We start from the raw sequence: 19,174 nt of genomic DNA on the forward strand, positions 1-19,174 counted from the left end.
TCTGGATGGAGTTGGAGCTGTTCTGCGGTAACTCCTTCCTCCAGTGCTAAGAAACACATATAGTGAGGAGGAGCTAATGCAGATTGGCAGTCTCCCACATATCCCTGCTATTACCTTCAAGTCTGGTTTCAAGCATACAGACCACGACTATTGCGGTGTTTTAAATACACCTAAGTTGTATTCTATTTTTTTTTAAGTTCCATTAAATGGGATACTAAAATGACCATCCTGAGTGAGTGCCTGTCTCTACCACTAAGAGCTGCTTAGCCTCTCTGCCTTTGTAAAGACCAACCTGATTTACAGATGGGGTCTATCTACATATATATCTTATCCTCTAAAACATGTTTCTCTTAAAGGCCCTTAATGAAGTCTAACAGAATAGTTCTTTTAAGAATACTACCTTTTGTTTCATATTTTCACTTTTAAGCCTTGGTCTGTTATACATTTCTATACTCAAATGCTTGGGACTGTTATGTCTCTGCCTAGATCTTTCCTGCCCTTGATGGGTGCTTAGATATTATATGAATGAAATGAAAAACAGATCACACCATATTCTAAGTCTCTTAATGACAGCAAAAGGAATACAGATACTTGAAATGATTAGCACATAAAAGGAAAAACTTATTTTTGAGTGATTTTTTTCTCCAAGAAATTTAACAGAAGAAATGGAAATAAAGCAAATTTTTGTAGGGCAATTTAAAGGTGAAATGTAAATGAAAAAGAAATGTATTTTTACAAGGAAAGTTGCTCATATGAAGAAACATGGAGAGTTAATGAAAACATATAGAAACCTAAACTAGCAAAGTGAAAAGAAATAGCTTCCTCCCAAGTAACAATCTGAAGTTTTAACAAATCTGGTAACATAAAGCACATCCAAACAGACTTCTCTGGATTAAATTTAATACAATTGTACATTCATGCTGTGGTGGTAACAACTTTCACATTATCTGTATGACTTCTCAGTTGACTCTCATGACAAACACAAAGGCACAGTCCAAAAGGATATACTAACATTTACAATAGTCTTAAACAAATGTAAAGAAGACAAATTTGAAGTCTTAAACTATTTGAATATGGATCAACTGGAATATATTTTCATTCAAGAAAATATTTCTACTTTCAACACTCTCACTTTGCTGCAGTGGCAGTTCCCAGGTGTCCCATGAGTTATTTTTAATATACATTGAACATACAACAATTACAAGGTAAGCAGTCACATGACTAGATAAAGAACCCAGATTTTTAAATATCTCATTTTTTAAATGAATCCTTCTGCAAAAAGTCCTTTTTCCATTTTAGTTAATCTTGTAAAAATAAGTGCCTTTCCTTCCCCCCTCATTAGTGCATTCACTACCTTCACTACTTAACATTAGATACACATGAATTTAACCAAGGTTTATTAAACATTGAAAGAAGCCATCCAATCATAATACTTCAAGATTAGGTAATAAAATGCTAGAATCAGAACTTGTCTCCTTGTTGCGAATTTTTGGTCTCAAAAGAAACAGGTATTTAAAGAAACTGAAGCAATATAAACTAACTTGTCCTTAAAAATGAGAGATACTCTTCTGTACTTTATAGAATTAAGGGATGTTATTTTTAAGCATTTTGTGAGTAAGAATTCCTGTAAGTCTGAATATGTGGAATGTATTATAAAGTCATTAAAATGTAATTCTGGGAAGAAACCAAGAGATTAACATTTTAATTCTATATTTTATAAATTTAGGTCCTCTGGGTTATTAAGATATTAAGCTTCAGTGTCTTCTTTTTTTTTTCAGTCTGAAAGCAGCAATGTTACTTCCCTGCTTAATTATTTCATGACCTGCAAAAGCTAATTATTAATAAACAATAAAAAAGTGACTTCACCTTTTATTGTAATCACACAGCTATCAATGTTGGTTGACATTCATTAGATCTTGGTTTCTCAAAATGTATTTATCTAGGTCAAGAAAAACAAGCAGAAGGAAACCTCACCCAAATTATGTAGCAGTGTTAAGCAAATTCAGTTTTTGAGCCAAAATTAAATCATTTGTGTCTTCAAACTTTCCCTGTAACTTTTCTTATAGCAATATAATTTTGCATTTTGGCCAAAGAGAGCTGCTTTCTTTTGGCAGACAAAATCATGCTTCTGGAGAAACACTGACTTAGATCTATAGAATCTGTCTCCTTTTCAATAGAGTAGTAACAAATAGAGTGTTACACATTTATTTCACCTAAGTTGATCTCTTTCAAAAGACCAGTATGATGAAAATCTGTAGCATATTTTTACCCAATATACTTAATTATGTTCAATTTAAAACAATTTTCTAAAAGATCTGGTTTTTGGCCAAGAGTCAAGAAACTCCAAAATATCTAAAAGTCATCAATTAAAAATTAAGCCATAGTACTTAAGTGTAATGATTTTAAAAACCAACTGCACACTACTGCATGTTCTTGGAAATTTGGAAACAAATATATTTTGACTATTAAGAAAAAAACACTTGGTGGCCCATTAAAGAATGACTATGAACTTACAAAACATGAGAGGCAAGGTACAGTTATTCCAAAATTACGGAAAACATCAGTGTGCCTTTGCTTTATTTGAAGAGAAACGGAGTTTCGAGTGCCAAACAGCTAATTACTGTTAGTGTCACCAAAATTAGTTCCAAACAATACTCAGAAAATAAACTATTTCCAACAATAACAATTTTCATTACCTTTTATAAGGACTATATCATAACTTTCATTCTTAAGGGTCTTGTATCTCCTTGTAGGATTATCACAAACCATCTTTTACTTTTCAACTGAACTAATTCTAACCCCATCCAAAGTAAAAACTTCACATTCACAAGCAAGGAATACTATTGCACATTACACTCATTTTAGGAATGTGTGCTTCCTCCCCCCGCCCCCCCAAAACTGACAATGCATCTATGAATTATATCTCATTATCTGAATTTATAACACTCAAAGTGCTTCTGCTCTTCCACTGAACAAGTACATTAATATTCTTGTAGTCTCAAAATACTTCATGAACCCTGAAGTGATTCTCTATGGAAGGAGCTTCCTTTGCAAAATGAATTTGGCTAGTCACCTGCATACCAAAATCTCCAAGAATCTGAACAAATTTCTTGTGCTCCTTTCCAATCCAAGATCTCATTGGATCACATACTTGGTAAGGTGTTACATGGGTATGAACAATAATCCCTGTTTGTGCAAATTCTTTCAAGACCTCTGGATAAGTAACCCAAGTATTGCTTCCTCCAGAATGACCGCCATCCAGCCAGTACATTGTTCTTATGCTTTTGATAAAAGCATCTATGTTCTTGTCTTTCTTGGCTTCTTTTAATTCAAAAAGCAATTGATTCAAAACAACACAACCTTTACTGAATCCAATCAAAGTAAAAGAAGCACCATTCAGTGATGGTGGGTAAAAACTCATGGTGGACTCACCAAATTTTTCACAGGTCCTCTCTTTTTCTCCCTGGCAACCATTAGTAGTGTGAGAAGAACTGGATCTACAATTAGATGCTTTGGAGTCCTTATTCAAATCTTTCACATTCTTCTTTGATAACAAACTGTTCTGACTTAAGTTAAAAGCATTAACTAATAACATATAAAGGTGCTTAAAAGCTCCAAAGTCAGTATTGTGTTCTGGAGCACCAAACATATTACTTTTCACAAAATTGTCATAGCAGCTGAATTTGTGCAAATGCATTCGGGAACACTTTATCACCCAAATATAACTACTGGGGAACCGGTGAGCTAAAATGGTGGCAACATTTTCTAGACTCCAGTTTTCCCACTGATAATTCTCAGGATGACGAGTCATAATTTCATGGTAATTCTGAAAGGTAAGAAAGATGAAACAAGCATTAAGTACACATTTATATAAAATTATTTCCACAAAATACCTTCCCATTTTTATTGTGGAGTAAATTGGGATGTTATATGACCAGTGGTTAATGTACTAGAAATGAAAACTATAAATCCGTCATTACTTTCTGATCATAAGATTCTAAACAAATAATTTTAGTTTAAACCTAAAATCCATCAAAAGACAGAGTTATGAGATATAGCTAAATAGCATAGTAGAAATTTTAAAAATAAAACTTACTTTAAAAGGATATTTTAAAATAAATTTTATTTAATATACATACAATCTCCTATTCCTAACACATTAACTGAAAATAAAAATTGGTTTATTAAACAGACTTTTTGACCAACCCAGAACTTGAAAATATTTTCCCATCCTGAACCCTCCCTTTATGGATTACTCTAACAATCTGAATGCTAAGTTTGATTTTAATTTTAGTATTATAGTTGACCCTTGAACAACATGGGTTTGAACTGTGCAAGTCACTTACAAGTGAGTTCTTTCCTATAAATACAGCATAATACTGTAAATGTATTATCTCTTATGATGTTCTTAATAACATTTACTTTTCTTTTTAAAGATTTTCTTTTTAAGTAATCTTTACACCCAACGTAGGGCTCGAACCCACAACCCTGAGATCAAGAGTCCCATGCTCCACCAAACTGAGCCAGCCAGGTGCCCCCATAATAACATTTTCTGAAGAAAAATGTTACTTTATTGTAATATAGTATATGATAATATAACATACAAAATATGTGTTAATCACTGTTTACATTATCAGAAAGGCTTCCAGTAAACAATAGGCTATTAGTAGTTAAGTTTTTGGGAAATCAAAAGTTATATATAGATTTTCATCTGTGTGGGAGTCAGTGCCCCTAAACCCTGCATTGTTCAAGGGTCAACTGTGCAAAGCTGCAATGAACGTTCTAGAAAAATCTTTTTATACATCTCTGATTATATCAATAAAAATAAATTATTGTATATGGGGTGCCTGGGTGGCTCAGTTGATTAAGCGTCTGACTCTTGATTTCAGTTCAGGTCATGATCTCAGGGTCATGAGATCAAGCCCTGCACAGGCTCTATGCTGGCAGTGGAGCCTGCTTGAGATTCTCTCCCTCTGGCCCTCCCCCAGCTCTCTCTAAATAAATAACATCTTTTAAAAATAAATAACTAAGAATAAATTCCTGGATATGGAAAAAGTGGGTCAAAGAATATTCATAATTTAAGATTAGTTATACAGACTACAATGCTATCTTCCAGAGAGGTATGTATAATTCTTTTATCTTCACTCAATTTCTTACACAAAGGATAGCTTATTCTAATTTGGACTTACTGAAAATTTGAATGAAGTTGTAATTTTGTTTACATATTTATTACCCACCTGGATTTCTATTTGTGTCTGTTCATAACTTTGGCCTTTTTTTATTTGGATCTTATTTATTTATAAGCATTCTATATAAATAACTTTTTGCATAGATTCTAGGATATGCATATAAATTTTGTTTTCCTTTTTATTTTTATTCACAGTAGCTATTTTTAAAAGGGGGGAATTCATTCAAATTTATTCATTTATTCTGAGATTTATTGGATACCTGCCTACTGGGTATGGATGAGAAGAGACTAAACCCCTGCCCCCACGGAGCTTACATTCTAGTACAGAGATACACAATAAACAACTCCATAAGTAAACAGAGCAACACTGTCCAACAGCAATATAACATGATCCATACATAAAATTTTCTAGTAGCTACATTTAAAAACGTAGGAAGTTAACAGGTGAAACTACCTTGAATAATATATTTTATTGAGCCCAATATATCTAAAATACTGTAATTTAAGCATGTAACCAATATAAAAAACCAATGAGAGATTATTACATTTCTTTTTCTTACTAAGTCTTTGAAATCTAGTGTGTGTTTACACTTATAGCGCATCTCAATTTGGATGCTAAATTTTCACTGGAAATACTGGATCTGAATTTAGATTTCATAAAATTTACAGTTGAAAAAGTAGATTCACATATCCAAGTTGTTCAAATATACTTAAAAGTTTTCTAGGAACTGAACTCTCAGTTTTTAGATTTAAATTTAAAGTTAAATATAATTAAAAATTTAATTCCTTGATTAGACTAGCATTTCAAGTGGTCAATAGCCACAAGTGGCTAGTAGTCAGCACAATATTAAGATGGTGGTTAAGTGCAATGGAATATAATTTTTAAAAAGCAGGGCAAAAGGAATATAATTTTTAAAAAGCAGGGCAAAAGCAAGGTTTTGGAGAGGATGGAAGATTATTATTTGAAACCCAAGGTGGTCTCCAGTAAGATGATAGTTGAGAAGTATCTAAAGGAACCAAGGGAGTGATTCATATTTCAGGCATAAGGAACTGCAACTGCAAACAGCCCTGAAGCGGAAGCATGTCTAATATAGCCAAGATACAGCAGTGAGGCTAGAGTAGCTCCCATGGTGTGAACAAAAAGAAAGTGGGGGTGCCCGGGGGGCTCGGTTGGGCGTCCGCCTTCAGCTCAGGTCATGATCCCAGGTCCTGGGATGGAGCCCCACATTGGGCTCTCTGTTGAGCAGGGAGCCTGCTTCTCCCTCTCCCTCTCCCCCACTGCTTGTGCACACGCGCGCTCTCTCTCTCTAATAAATAAAATCTTAAAAGAAAGAAAGAAAGAAAGAAAGAAAGTGATCGCCAAGATCAGAAAGACTGTTGGGGAGAAGGGGAGGGGTAAGGACTTTGGCCTTTGCTCGGAGCAGAGGGCTGATGTAACATGTTTTGAAAGGATTACTCTTGCTCCTATGTTGAAGAGTCAGGAGTTGAAACAGGGAGACCAGTAGGAGGTTCCTGAAGTATAATCCTGCCGAGAGAAAATGGCTTGAACAAGAGTGGTAGCAGAAATGAAGGTGGTAAGAAGTGGTCAGACTGAATAGATTTTGAAAGTAGAGTCAACATCATTTGTTGATTGACTGGATACAGGGTGTGAAAGAAAGAAACACAGTTGTGATTTTCCTTTATTCTAACATCCATATACTATGTTGAACAATTTTAAATGTACTTCTCTTTTGACCTAGTGATTCCACTTCTAAGAATTTATCTCAGTGATATACTTGCATATATGCATAAATAAATAAGCATGTATAAGGTTATTTCTGTTTCAGAAGAATAAAGCAGCTCTATGAGTACTCACATGCATTGTAAAATAAGGGCTAAAAAACTCCTGTAAGCTATGCTACCATTTGTGTTTAAAAAAAAAAAAAAAAAGTTTGCAGGGCACCGGGGTGGCTCAGTCAGTTGACGGTCTGACTCTTGATTCCACTTAGGTTATGATCTCCGGGTCCTGAGATCAGCCCCGAGTCAGGCTCCACCGTCTCCCTCTGCACACCCACCCCCCCAAGCGTGCACGCCTGTAGGCGCACATTCTCACATGTGCGCGCTCTCTCAATCTTTCAAATAAAGAAATAAATCTTAAAAAAAAAAAGTTTTCATCAGCATAGAATGTCTCTAGAAGAACACATAAATCAGCAACAGTGGTAGCCTTGGGGAAGAGAAATAGGAGACTGGAGAGATTGGGATGAAAAGGAGACTTACTTTTCAATGTAGAACCTTAAATAAACAATTTTTAACAATACATATTTTTCTATTGAAAATCTAAAACTAATAAAAGTAATACTACAAAAATTTAGTCTATAAACAAAGGTATAAGGAAGACAGAAAAACCATCCATAAAACCACCAATTAGAAATAATCATTATTGGGGTGCCTGGGTGGCTCAGTCGGTTAAGCGACTGCCTTCGGCTCAGGTCATGATCCCGGAGTTGCGGGATCGAGTCCTGCATCGGGCTCCCTGCTCAGCGAGGAGCCTGCTTCTCCCTCTGACCCTCCCCCACTCATGTACTCTCTCTCTCTCATTCTCGCTCTCTCAAAATAAATAAATCTTTTTAAAAAAAAATCATTATTAAAATTCTGGAGTCTAGCATTCTAGTTTTCTTTAGTATACATACACATTTGTAAACATGTATAGGAGACAGCATTCTTACCTCTCCCTCAACAAGCTTATACATACAGTTTTCACTTAATAATATATTACAGGCATGGTTCCATATCAGTAAATATAGATTTGCATCTTAATTTTTAGACTTTCCATCAAAAAGATTAATATCAATTTCCACTCTCACTGGAAGTATACAAAAATTTACCCACATTACCCACACTGGCTATTAGCATTGATTTTTTAAAAAAATCTTCACTACTATGATAAAACACCTTACTCTCGATTTAATTTGCATGTTTTGATTCCTAAGCTGGTTGAATATTTTTCTGTTTATTAACAATTCTCATTTTTTCCTTTTGTTAATTCTCTGTTCATGTCCTTTAATAATTTTCCCAACTGGATACTCAAGTTCTTCTTAACAGTTCATAATCTCATTAATGTTAACAGTGTCATATATGTTGAAAAATATTTATTCCCAGAAGGCTATCATTTAACTTTTATGGATTCTGCTACTGCCCTTTGCACATTCAGATTTGTGATATAAAATTAAAATAGGAACTTAGATCTCAAAGGGCTCATCTAAATCCTTTTATAGCTAAGGAAACTGAGGTCCTAGAAACTAAGTATTATTTCTATTACAGTTATTTGGTTAATGAGCCAAAATGAACTCAAGATTCTACAATTCTCAGTTTAGTTTCTACCACATAGGAGGTAATCTAAAAACTTGATATTTTCTTTGATGAGCCCCAGGTTACATGATCAGAAGGGAAAAATGCTTATACTAAGGAACTGTGTGCACTAAAATATAAAAATAGTATTATTACTGTTGTATCAAAACCCAGTTCTCAAAACAGTGGATAAATATTCCCATATTCTAAAAAAAGACACAAGACATCCCCATAGGACTTGATAACATGTAGCCAAAACTGGTTCTGCAACTCCGGCTATTACCCAGGGCCAATCTACAGAAATGCAGAAGACTATAGAAAGAGAATGTTTTCTTTTGAGAATTTTCATCCCAACTGGAAATGTAACCCACTTATTTGCCTTGTAGGGGGAATGCTTGTAGGGGGCATGATGCTTCTCCTCATCAACAGTGAGGCAAATAGCAAAAGAATCTCTTGGAGAGATTAAGGGGTGTTTATTCTACAGGTAGATGCTTGCTGGCCTGCAAAAACTTACAGGCCCACCCCATACTGCTACTAAAGTAAAGGTACAAAAGATTCTTAGGAAAACTTGACATCTGTTCTCCAACAGTTTGGAGACATTCATGATTAAGTTTCAAGCTAGGCGGATTAGTCTTTCAGCAGAGCAAGGATAACTATATTGGATATGAGCTGTACTTCCATCAAAAACGGGGGGAAGGGGGCATCTTTGCTGAGCATAAAGTAGACATCCCAAGTTAGCAAGCTAGAAGGACCATAACAGCATCTAGCCTAAGAAGGCTGCCTGACAAGAGCATAGGAAGCCCCAGGGCACAAGATCAAGTGTGAAATAATAGAATACATATATTTGTATCTGCCCCTGGTTCCTGACACAGAGCTCCTAAAACCCTTGGAATTTCCTTGGTTGACAGAAACACCTTTGTTCTAATGAGGTGACTCTTGGTGGGCTCCTGGATAGGAACTGGTCAACCAGAAAGACCAAGACATGATCAGAAGTTTGAAATTTTCGGTCCCACTCTCCATTCTCCAAAGAGAGGCTGGAAATGGAAGTTAATGATTGATCGTTGACTATGCAATGAAGCCTCCATAAAACATCCCCAAAGTATGGGTTCAGGTAACTTCTAGGTTGGTGAACACACGGAGGTGTTAGGGGAGTGGTGTATTGTGAGAGGGCTTTGGAAGCTCCACACCTCTTCCCACATACCCTATGCATCTCTTCCATCTAGATGTTCATCTGAATCCTTTATCATATCCTTTCGTAAGTGGGAAAACAGTAAGTACACCGTTTCCCTAAGTTCTATGAGCCACTCTTGCAGATTAACTGAACCTAAGGAGGGTATCATGGCAACCCCAACTTATAGCCAGTCAGCAGCAGCACAAGTGACAACCTGGGACTTGCGATTGGCATCTGAAGTGGGGGGTGCAGTCTTGTGGGACTGAGCCCTTAACTTGTAAAATGTGACAATAACCCCAAGTAGATACTGGCAGAATTGAGTGCTAGGATACCCAGCTGGTGTTGCAGAGCATCACCTGGTATGGGGAAAAAACCCACATATCAGGTTTCAGGAGTGTTGTGAGTATGGCAGTAGTGTGAGTATTAAAGGCATGACACAGGAGAAGTGAGTCTTCACTCACCAGGACATACACTTAGGGCACAGTCATCTATTTATCCTGGCCTTTAGGAAAACAAAATTTTTTTAAAGGTAAAACTGGGAATGACCCAAATGTTCACCAAGTGCTAAATGAGTAAACAAATTGTATATCCATATACAGAAAACTACTCAGTAATAAAAAGGAACATACTACTGATACAGGCAATAGTAAGAATGAATTTCAAAAGCATTATATACTAAGTGAAAGAAGCCGGACACAAGACTACATACTACGATTCCAAATTAATGAAAATCTAGAAACAGTAAAACTACAGTGAAAAAAAGCAGATCAGTGGTTGCCTGGGGCTGAGAAAAGAGACTGACAGAAGTGGGGCACAAGGGTACTTTTCAGGGTGATGGAGATGTTGTATAACATGATTGTGGCATTGGTTACATAATTGTAACATTTGTCAAAATTCATCAAATTGTAAGCTTATACTTTAAAAAAAGAGAAATAAGTATAATTTTATAACCTGAGGCTTTTAAAAGCAAGATAACTCAAGAAAATTGGAAAGCGCCTATTTAAAACCAATCCTGATTCCCCTCTCCAAAATCATTACTGATGGATTAAAAAAACATCAAAGTACCTAAAGAAATATTACTATGTTCTCAGCTCGCCTATTAATTCAAATGAGAAAATAACAATATAGAATAAAAAAAGGACACACAATGACAACAAAATGATTGCAAAAGGAACATCAAGAAAGTAATGGTAATTAAAATTTAAAATTACATGGACAACCAGATCTAACTGATACCAGTTAATTCAGTGTTAACATGAGGTAAAGCTTCTAATGGTACCTTACAAAGTTGTTGGCCCAATTCTGTTCAGTATTTATCCAAATTAAGAATAAAGATAGAAAGTATGCTTATTTAATCTATATATGATATAAACCCGAATAATGGTTCTATAAAAGAACTGATACATGAATAAGATGAGCTGTATCTAACAGGGTAAATTTCACATGGATAAACACGAGGCTCATAAAAATCAAGTACAAAGATAGAGATGAAGAAATCTGAGCCAAAAGTATTTCATATAATAATAGTCAAGATTTACCAAGCACTTCGTGCACTGCTCAAAGCAACTTACATATACTCATTCATTCACTCAACAAGTTACCTACTGAACACCTATTACATGCCAGTCACTAAGCATCATAGATATATTAGTGAAAAAAAAAACAGATATGAAGCTTACATTGTAGTGCTGGAAGACAGACAAAAAACCAAATGAATAATACAGTAAAATGGGTAAAAATAAAAGAGAAAAGCTAACAGGGATCCTGCGGATACATGTGTTACTAAATAGGTTGGTCGGAAAAGGCCTCACTGTGAAGGCAACTTTTGAGCAGACTCAAAACAGGTGAGGTAATGAATCCCATAGATATCTGCAGGAAGATTGTTCCAAGCGGTATGCGCAAAACTTCTGAGGTTAAGTGTGTCTACCATGAGAAATATGAAGAACACTGCTAGGGCAGAGTAAAACAGAAGAAGGAGACAGTCAGAAAAGCAACAGAGTGGGAAAAGGTGAAGACAGTGAAGAGCCCTTCAAACCATCAAGAATTCTCTGGTTTCTACTCTGAGTGACATGGGAAGCTACTGGAGAGTTTTGAGCAGTGGTGTGGCATTAACTGGACTTACTTTTAAACTGATCCATCTGATTGCCTCCAGAAAGATTTAGAAGGGGAAGCAACTTTATCTGTTGATGGAGGTATGAGGTATGAAAGAGAGGTTACTAAAAGATAACTTCAAGATTTCTAACTTGAGCAACTAAAAAAGGATTTCCATTAACTAAGACGAGGAAGACTGAAGGAAAAACAGATTTAAAATGAAAGATTCAGAGATTTTATGTTTGAGATATCTATTAAATATCCAAAAGAAAATAGTGTTCATGCAATAGGTAAGTCTAAAGCTCCGGGAATCTATTAGGCTAGATACACAAATGTTGAAGGTCATCAGAGTACAGGTAGAATGTAAAACTACAAGACTCAAAGAGATCACTAAGGGAGTGAGTAAAGGTAGAGGAGAAAAGTCCACAAACTGAGCCCAATAATAAAAAAGGTCATCAGAAAGATGAGAAGGAACTGTTACTCTTTAGGTATTCGTGTATTTAGTCCTCACTGGTATCCTATAAATTATTATTCCTATTTTATAGTTGAGGTAGCCGTAATTGGCCAGAAATTTCATGGTTAAAAGTGCAGAATCAGGGTTCAAACCTAGGCAATCTGGCCTCAAAGCCTTTTGATGCATTATCTTCTTCTTCTCTAAAAGACCTGGGTTTTTTTTTTTTTTTTTTTTTTTTTAAGATTTTATTTATTTATTTGAGAGAGAGAGAGAGCGAGAGCAGAACACAAGCAGGGGGAGTGGGAGAGGGAGAAGCAGGCTTCCGCTAAGCAAGGAGCCTGATGCGGGGCTCGATCCCAGGACGCTGGGATCATGACCTGAGCCGAAGGCAGGCGCTTAACGACTGAGCCACCCAGGAACCCCAAGGACCTGGGTTTTTAAAGCACTTCATGCTCTGCATAAATCAACACTATATCACTGTCCAAAAAGCTAATGGAATTTCAGGCTACATAAGGAAATGGATGATGTCAAAACAAAAGGAGGTATTACTCTAAGTGTTTTTAGCACTTTTTAGACCTGTATTGTATTCTGGCTGTCACACTTTATAAACATTTAGTAGGTGCTCAATAAAGGCTCATTATCATTACTATCATCATCATCGTTATAGATGCACACTAGCTTTTCCTCAAATCTCTGCAAGTCGCTATCAGTAATGTCACGCTGTTTTCCCAAACTGAGCAACAGAGCATTAACCGAGTCTCTTCTCTTAAATCTAAATACTAGTTTTTTCATAGTTGTTATTAGCAGTTAATTAGACAGTTAATTATTTTAAGAACAAGAGAAAAAAACTACATATATCTTAATCATAATTTGACACAGGGCACAAAGTTTGTAACTATATCATTTTAAAGCATCCATTTCAAAAACAATCAATAATACTGTTTCATGGTATAAGAAACACATCTAGCCATATTTTAGCTTTACCTGTCTACACCAGCACTACCCAACAGAACTTTCCGTGATGATGGAAATGGTCCGTGGACATGCTCTGTATTTGCGCTGTCCATTAGGGTACACACAGACCTTAGGTGCTCCTGAGCACTTGAACAAATGCACCTAGTGCGACTGAGGAACTGGATTTTTTATTTAATTTAAATTAAATAGCCACATACAACTAATGGCTACCGTATAAGACAACATAGTTCTGCAGTAAGATCCAATTAAGACCCAGCTTTCCAGGACAATACATCCACGAATATTTGTCTGAAGATATAAAATGAGTAATAAAGATAGGGCTCCTGGGTGGCTCAGATGGTTAAGCGTCTGTCTTCGGCTCAGGTCATGATCCCAGGGTCCTGGGATTGAGTCCCACATCGGGCTTCCCGCTCAGCGAGGAGCCTGCTTTCCCTCTGCCTCTCTCTCTCTGTCTCTTATGAATAAATAAATAAAATCTTAAAAAAATTAATAATAAAGATAAAATCTCATACAAAAGTAGAGAATTTAGGTGAGCACAAAATACTGACATGCTTAGCAATTACTGTCCCTTTTCTTCCACCTACCCTCCTTTTCTAGGGTAACTAAAAATGTCATACCCTTATAATTTTTTTAAATTGTTTTCTTTTTAATTACTGCCAGCGTTTTCGGAACACTAGGTGCTAAGTTAATTTAAAAGCCATCCCTGTCTCCTAACACACACACGCGCGCGCGCGCACCTCTGAAAAACCAAGTTAGAATGAATATACATTATGTGCCTCATTCCTTCTGTCTCAAAATCCACCCCCTCGAAGCCTGGACTAACAGCTGGCTCTTCCGAGTCGGTCGTAACCCTCCAAGGACACCTTCCCGCTGGAGCTCCAAAAGCAGGGGGTCAGGTGTGTGGCAGGGCGGTTTTGGATTTCGTGGAGTAACGCAAGAGCCACGCCGCCAGTGCATGTGTGGGTGTGTTCCGGAGGCAAGGAACCCGGCACTAGTACGAGGGGGAAATTGAGGGAATTCGCACATGCACACGAGGAAGGAACAGGTGTCCAGGCAGGCCCCAGGTTACCTGCACATCCCCAGGGAAATAGAGAACGTGATGCTGGGGCGCTGACTGCGGCTCCTCCTTCGCCCGGTCCCCAGAGAGGGCCCGCCGTTCCGGTCCCTCCCCCGCCGTCTCCGCCACCAGCAGGAGCAACTCGTTGCTGCGCTGCGGGTCAGCTCCCGGCACCGTGGACAGCTGCAGGCACTGCTGCCGGCGCCCCTCCGCCAAGGGGGAGCACCGCGCACCGCTGCCGCCGCCCCGGTTCATGGTTTTGGCCTGCGAGCGGGACGCGGCGATTCCGAGGCTGAGCTGCGGCAGGAGGAGCAGCAGCGGCGGCGGCGACCGCAGGAGCCTGAACTCCCACATGGGTCGCTGCCGCGAGAGCGGTTCAGGGGTGGGGGGAGGTCCTGAGGGAGGGACTTCGGCCCGCCGCCCAACGGTCCGCGGGAGCGGCCCGGGCGGGACTCAGCGAGGGGGCGACGACGGCGTCAGAGGCCGACGTCGGTGCGCAGCGTGCGTAAAGGAAGGGCGGGGTGTGCGCGAAATTGGACTCGGCTCCCGGAGCTGGAGATGGGGGCGTGGCCCGAGGAAAGACGTTTGTGATTGGTGGGTTCTGCTGCGCGGGAAGTTCGAACGGAAGTCTGGTAAAGAGCTGGAGGAGAGCAAAGAAAGAGGGAATGAGCTAAGGACTCCGAAAGAAGGGCGGCAGTTGTAGCATAAGCACAGCAGCAGGAGTGGCCCGAAGGTCGTTGTCCGGTGACTGGGTAGAGTTTTGAGTATACTATGCTCCCGTTTCGGTAGGCTCACCATTCAGGTGAGACTTTTTATAGTTCTTTGAGCCCTGAATGAAAGGAATCTCCCTTTTCTCACAAGCTGGAGTTTTCTTTGTAGATGTAGAGGATTTCTAGGTTCATGGGAATTTATTGTTAGATACGAAACCTGATGCACCTTTAATGGGTCATGGGGAACAGGGCACATGGACTGGGACAGGAAAAATGGGGCAAGGCATTACCTGTTACACATTTGTTGTCCCTGGTGTTTGCAGCCAACGGGATTTGCTATTTTAGGGTTTTCAAAAACCAGTGTTGGTGGCCAGTTGTGTAGGAGTAAGTTTTAGCCAAATGTATGCTAAAGACAGGGAGCGGGGAGGAAGGGTTCAGTATTCTAAATCTCAAGCTGTTTGTGAGGCAAGGTACTATAAGGAGCCTTATAGGAGACAATATTAGAATTATAAAAATTATGGCCAACACTGGGGAGCCTGGGTGGCTCAGTCGTTAAGCGTCTGCCTGGCTCAGGTCATGATCCCAGGGTCCTAGGATCGAGCCCCGCATCGGGCTCCCTGCTCCACGGGAAGCCTGCTTCTCCCTCTCTCACTCCCCCTGCTTGTGTTCCCTCTCTTGCTGTGTCTCTCTGTCAAATAAATAAATCTTTAAAAAAAAAATTATGGCCAACATTTATTGATGCCTTACTATAGATCAGGAATTGAACTCGATAAAATAAAAGGAATTTTCAACTTTTAATGTTTGTGGGCCTGCTTATGCCTAATAAAGAGGCTTATGAGCTCTCAGGGAAAGCATGCATTAACATTTACGAGTCAGCAAAAATCTCAAAGCATGGGCTCTATTTCTGCCCTGAGCACATATTGTACATCTGCTTTGTTTATAAATAACCTAAAAAAGAGCTTTTCATACATAAAGAAAAGAGTTAAAAAAACACAAAAACAAAACACCTCCCTGATTCCTATAAGATTAAGGTCATGCAGCCCTACATGTACTAAGCTTAAGATAAAGTCTGTTTCTTTCTGCATTGTCTTTTATCTAATGATTTGTAATTTCTTATGTAAACAATGTGTATAATCCTACACCAAATGTTCTTTCCCTGGAGCACTCTTTTTATGATGATTGTGCATCTGGGCAGCTGTCCTAATTTGGGATGGAATAAAACTCTTTCTTTCTTAAAGAAATTCTAAAAGACTATTCATTTTGTGTTGACAAATTAAGCACTTCACATTATTAACTGTTCTGAATCTATATATGTATGTGTTTAAGTACACACACTGTTTTCTTTGCTCCACATATCAAATACTAACAAATAAGCTTGGGAGTGCCTGGGTGGCTCAGTTGGTTAAGCATCTGATTTCGGCTCAGGTCATGATCTGGGATCCTGGAATCAAGCCCCATGTCGAGCTCTGCATTCATCCAGGAGTCTGCTTGTCCCTCTCCCTCTGCCATTTGTGCTTCTCTCTCTTTCTCTCTCAAATAAATAAATAAAACATCTTAAAAAAACAACAACAAATAGTCTTGAAGTAAGAACACAAGTGAACAAATGATAAAATATAATTTTCTTATATATATTTAGTGAATTCGTAGAGGTATAATATACTAAACCTACTGTGGTCCAAATTATTGGGTTCCATCTGACATCATAATAGTGTAACCAATTAAAAATTAATTATTATTACTAAGTAGATCTGCTTTTTAACAATTACTGGTTAAAAGAAACTGAGGCCAATTATATAATAATGAATATATAACCATATTTAGGAAACCAGCTCTCACTCTATTTTGTGAATCATATACATATTGTTACATTCTCTTGTTAGGTAGAGGATTACTGAAATGTAATCCCAAAACCCAAACATATACGTGTATTCCAAATGCAGCTTTTTTTTTTTTTTTTTAAGATTTTATTTATTTATTTGAGACAGAATGAGAGAGGGAGAGAGAGCACATGAGAGGGGGGAGGGTCAGAGGGAGAAGCAGGCTCCCTGCCAAGCAGGGAGCCCGATGCGGGACTCCATCCAGGGACTCCAGGATCATGACCTGAGCCAAAGGCAGTCGCTTAACCAACTGAGCCACCCAGGCGCCCCCCAAATGCAGCTTTTGATTTTTGTAGTCTTGATTTTAGGTTGACCTTTTAATGGAATCTGTCACTATTGAAGATATTGGGGAGGTCTTGTATTTTAGAAAAAAGATTAATTGTAGTAAACATTAAATACTACAAAGTTGTCCCAGTTATTGTAAGATAATTGAGGTCTTTAAGAAATACAAATAAAGATTTAAAGGGCAGAGTAAAGAAACAGATTGAAGTAAGCACAAGGTTTTTTTTCCCCCACAGTCAAGGATTTACATAAACCAACAGTAGCCACTTCCAAAAAAAATTATAGCTCTTAATTCATCAGTTGAAGTATGTATGTCATTTATATTAAGTCATTGACATTGTAATTGCTTTTCATAGGTCCTATTGATGTTACTGTAATAGCTGTTTTCTTTCTCCATCCCCTCTTCCTTTTTCCAGAAAGACCAATATTGTAAATCACTACTTTTCAAATAATCATAGGCACAGACTGCCCAGCTCTTTCCCCCTTTATTCTCTCTCTGAGATGGGCTTTTCTTCCCTGAAAGAGGTCTCACATATGCAAAGTTAGTGTAACCAGTTGTTTGAATTTACCCCTCCTTTCTATCAGATAAAGGTCTCCACAGGAATTTTAATATGCTTACAGGGCCCAAAAGGCCACAGCTTATCTCTGGACTCTAGACAATGCTCAAAGGATCCTGTGGGAGTTTCAGAAATTTTGTTATACTATCCAGTATAATAAATAGAAAAAGTTGCACAATTGGAAGGAATCTGAGAGAGTGTAAATAATATACATTGGAAAGGATATCGTTAAAAGGTCATAAATTCCAATCCCTACAGAGGCTAAACCTGTATCATAAATAGTAAAATTGGCCATTTGTAATACAATAGGGAGTAGTAAAGACTGCAGCAAATTAGAGGACGTGTCATATTTGAAGGAAGCAGTCACGATTCACTACCCATCAGTAGTAAAATGCAGGCCACATTTGCCAAATTAAAATTTTTCTTTTTTTTTTCCCAAACTCAAGTTTTTCAAGGTAAATCAGATACATTGATTTTTATGTGTCATTTCCTAATTTATAAATCTTACCAAGTAATTAAATTTATGTTTAAAATGTTTTATCAAATTAAATGCAGGCATAGACCAAATTTGGCGTATGGGTCACAAATGTGCAATTTCTCTCCTAAAAGGTATAATGAATGGATACAGAAAAGCAGAGAATGGCTGGGGGGAAGGAGATCTTGATTGTGGGTTCCTGTGGGAGACTGAATGGGAAAGGAATGAATAAAGAGAGATTTTTAAAGTTTTTTCTTAGAATTTGAATTGGATCCCATTTGATATTCTTTGAGAGATTCCAATGATGTTTTAATTCTTTTCAATTTTTCTTGGCTTTGGACAGATATTTTATGTGTTTTCATAAGCCTCTGTACCAAACTTGGATACTGAAAGGACCAGGCTTCAGATGAGGTATGTAACTCTATCATATAATTTTGCCCCCAAAATGCCTAATAAAATAAGATTAGAAAATAAAGATATGTGGGGATTTGAAAGCTTATTTTTTGGCTAGTATCACTAGTTAAGTGACATTCTACACTGCTCTTGTAGCGTATGATTTAAATACATGTTTCAGCAAAATCTGTAATCAAAATCAACCTAATAAAGGACATCTATGAAAAGCCCACAGCTAACATTATTAGTGGTGAAAGACTGAATGTTTGCTCCCTAAGAACAGGAACAAGATAAAGATGTCTATTCTTGCCACTTCCAATCAACACCGTACTGGAGGTTCTAGCCAGGGCAGTTAGGCAAGAAAAAGAAATAAAAAACATCCAGATTGGAAAGGAAGGAGTAAAACCATGCAGATGACATGATCTTGTATATAGAAAATCCTAAGGAATCCACTAAAAACTATTAGAAATAATAAACAAGTTCAACAAGGTTGTAGGATACAAGATCAATATACAACAATCAATTGTACTTCTGTACACTAGCAATGACCAATCTAAAAGTGAAATTAAGAAAATTCCATTTACAATAGCATCAAAAAGAATAAATACTTAGGAATA

General features: G+C 37.6%; 1 protein-coding gene across 1 annotated transcript; it reads right to left on the minus strand.

Annotated features, from left to right (window-relative positions):
• Window positions 1–201: 201 nt before the first annotated feature.
• On the minus strand, window positions 202–14,757 carry CUNH2orf69 (chromosome unknown C2orf69 homolog). The gene is made up of 2 exons (XM_035007448.1): window positions 14,276–14,757; window positions 202–3,826 (listed from the first exon to the last, which is right to left on the minus strand). The coding sequence occupies exons 1-2, from the start codon at window positions 14,615–14,617 to the stop codon at window positions 2,999–3,001; spliced, it is 1,170 nt and encodes a 389-aa protein (XP_034863339.1). The 5' UTR covers window positions 14,618–14,757; the 3' UTR covers window positions 202–2,998.
• Window positions 14,758–19,174: the final 4,417 nt, after the last annotated feature.

This window comes from Mirounga leonina, unplaced genomic scaffold, assembly GCF_011800145.1.
Source record: "Mirounga leonina isolate KUSES-001 unplaced genomic scaffold, KU_Mleo_1.0 Mir_151, whole genome shotgun sequence".
Lineage (NCBI taxonomy): Eukaryota > Metazoa > Chordata > Mammalia > Carnivora > Phocidae > Mirounga > Mirounga leonina.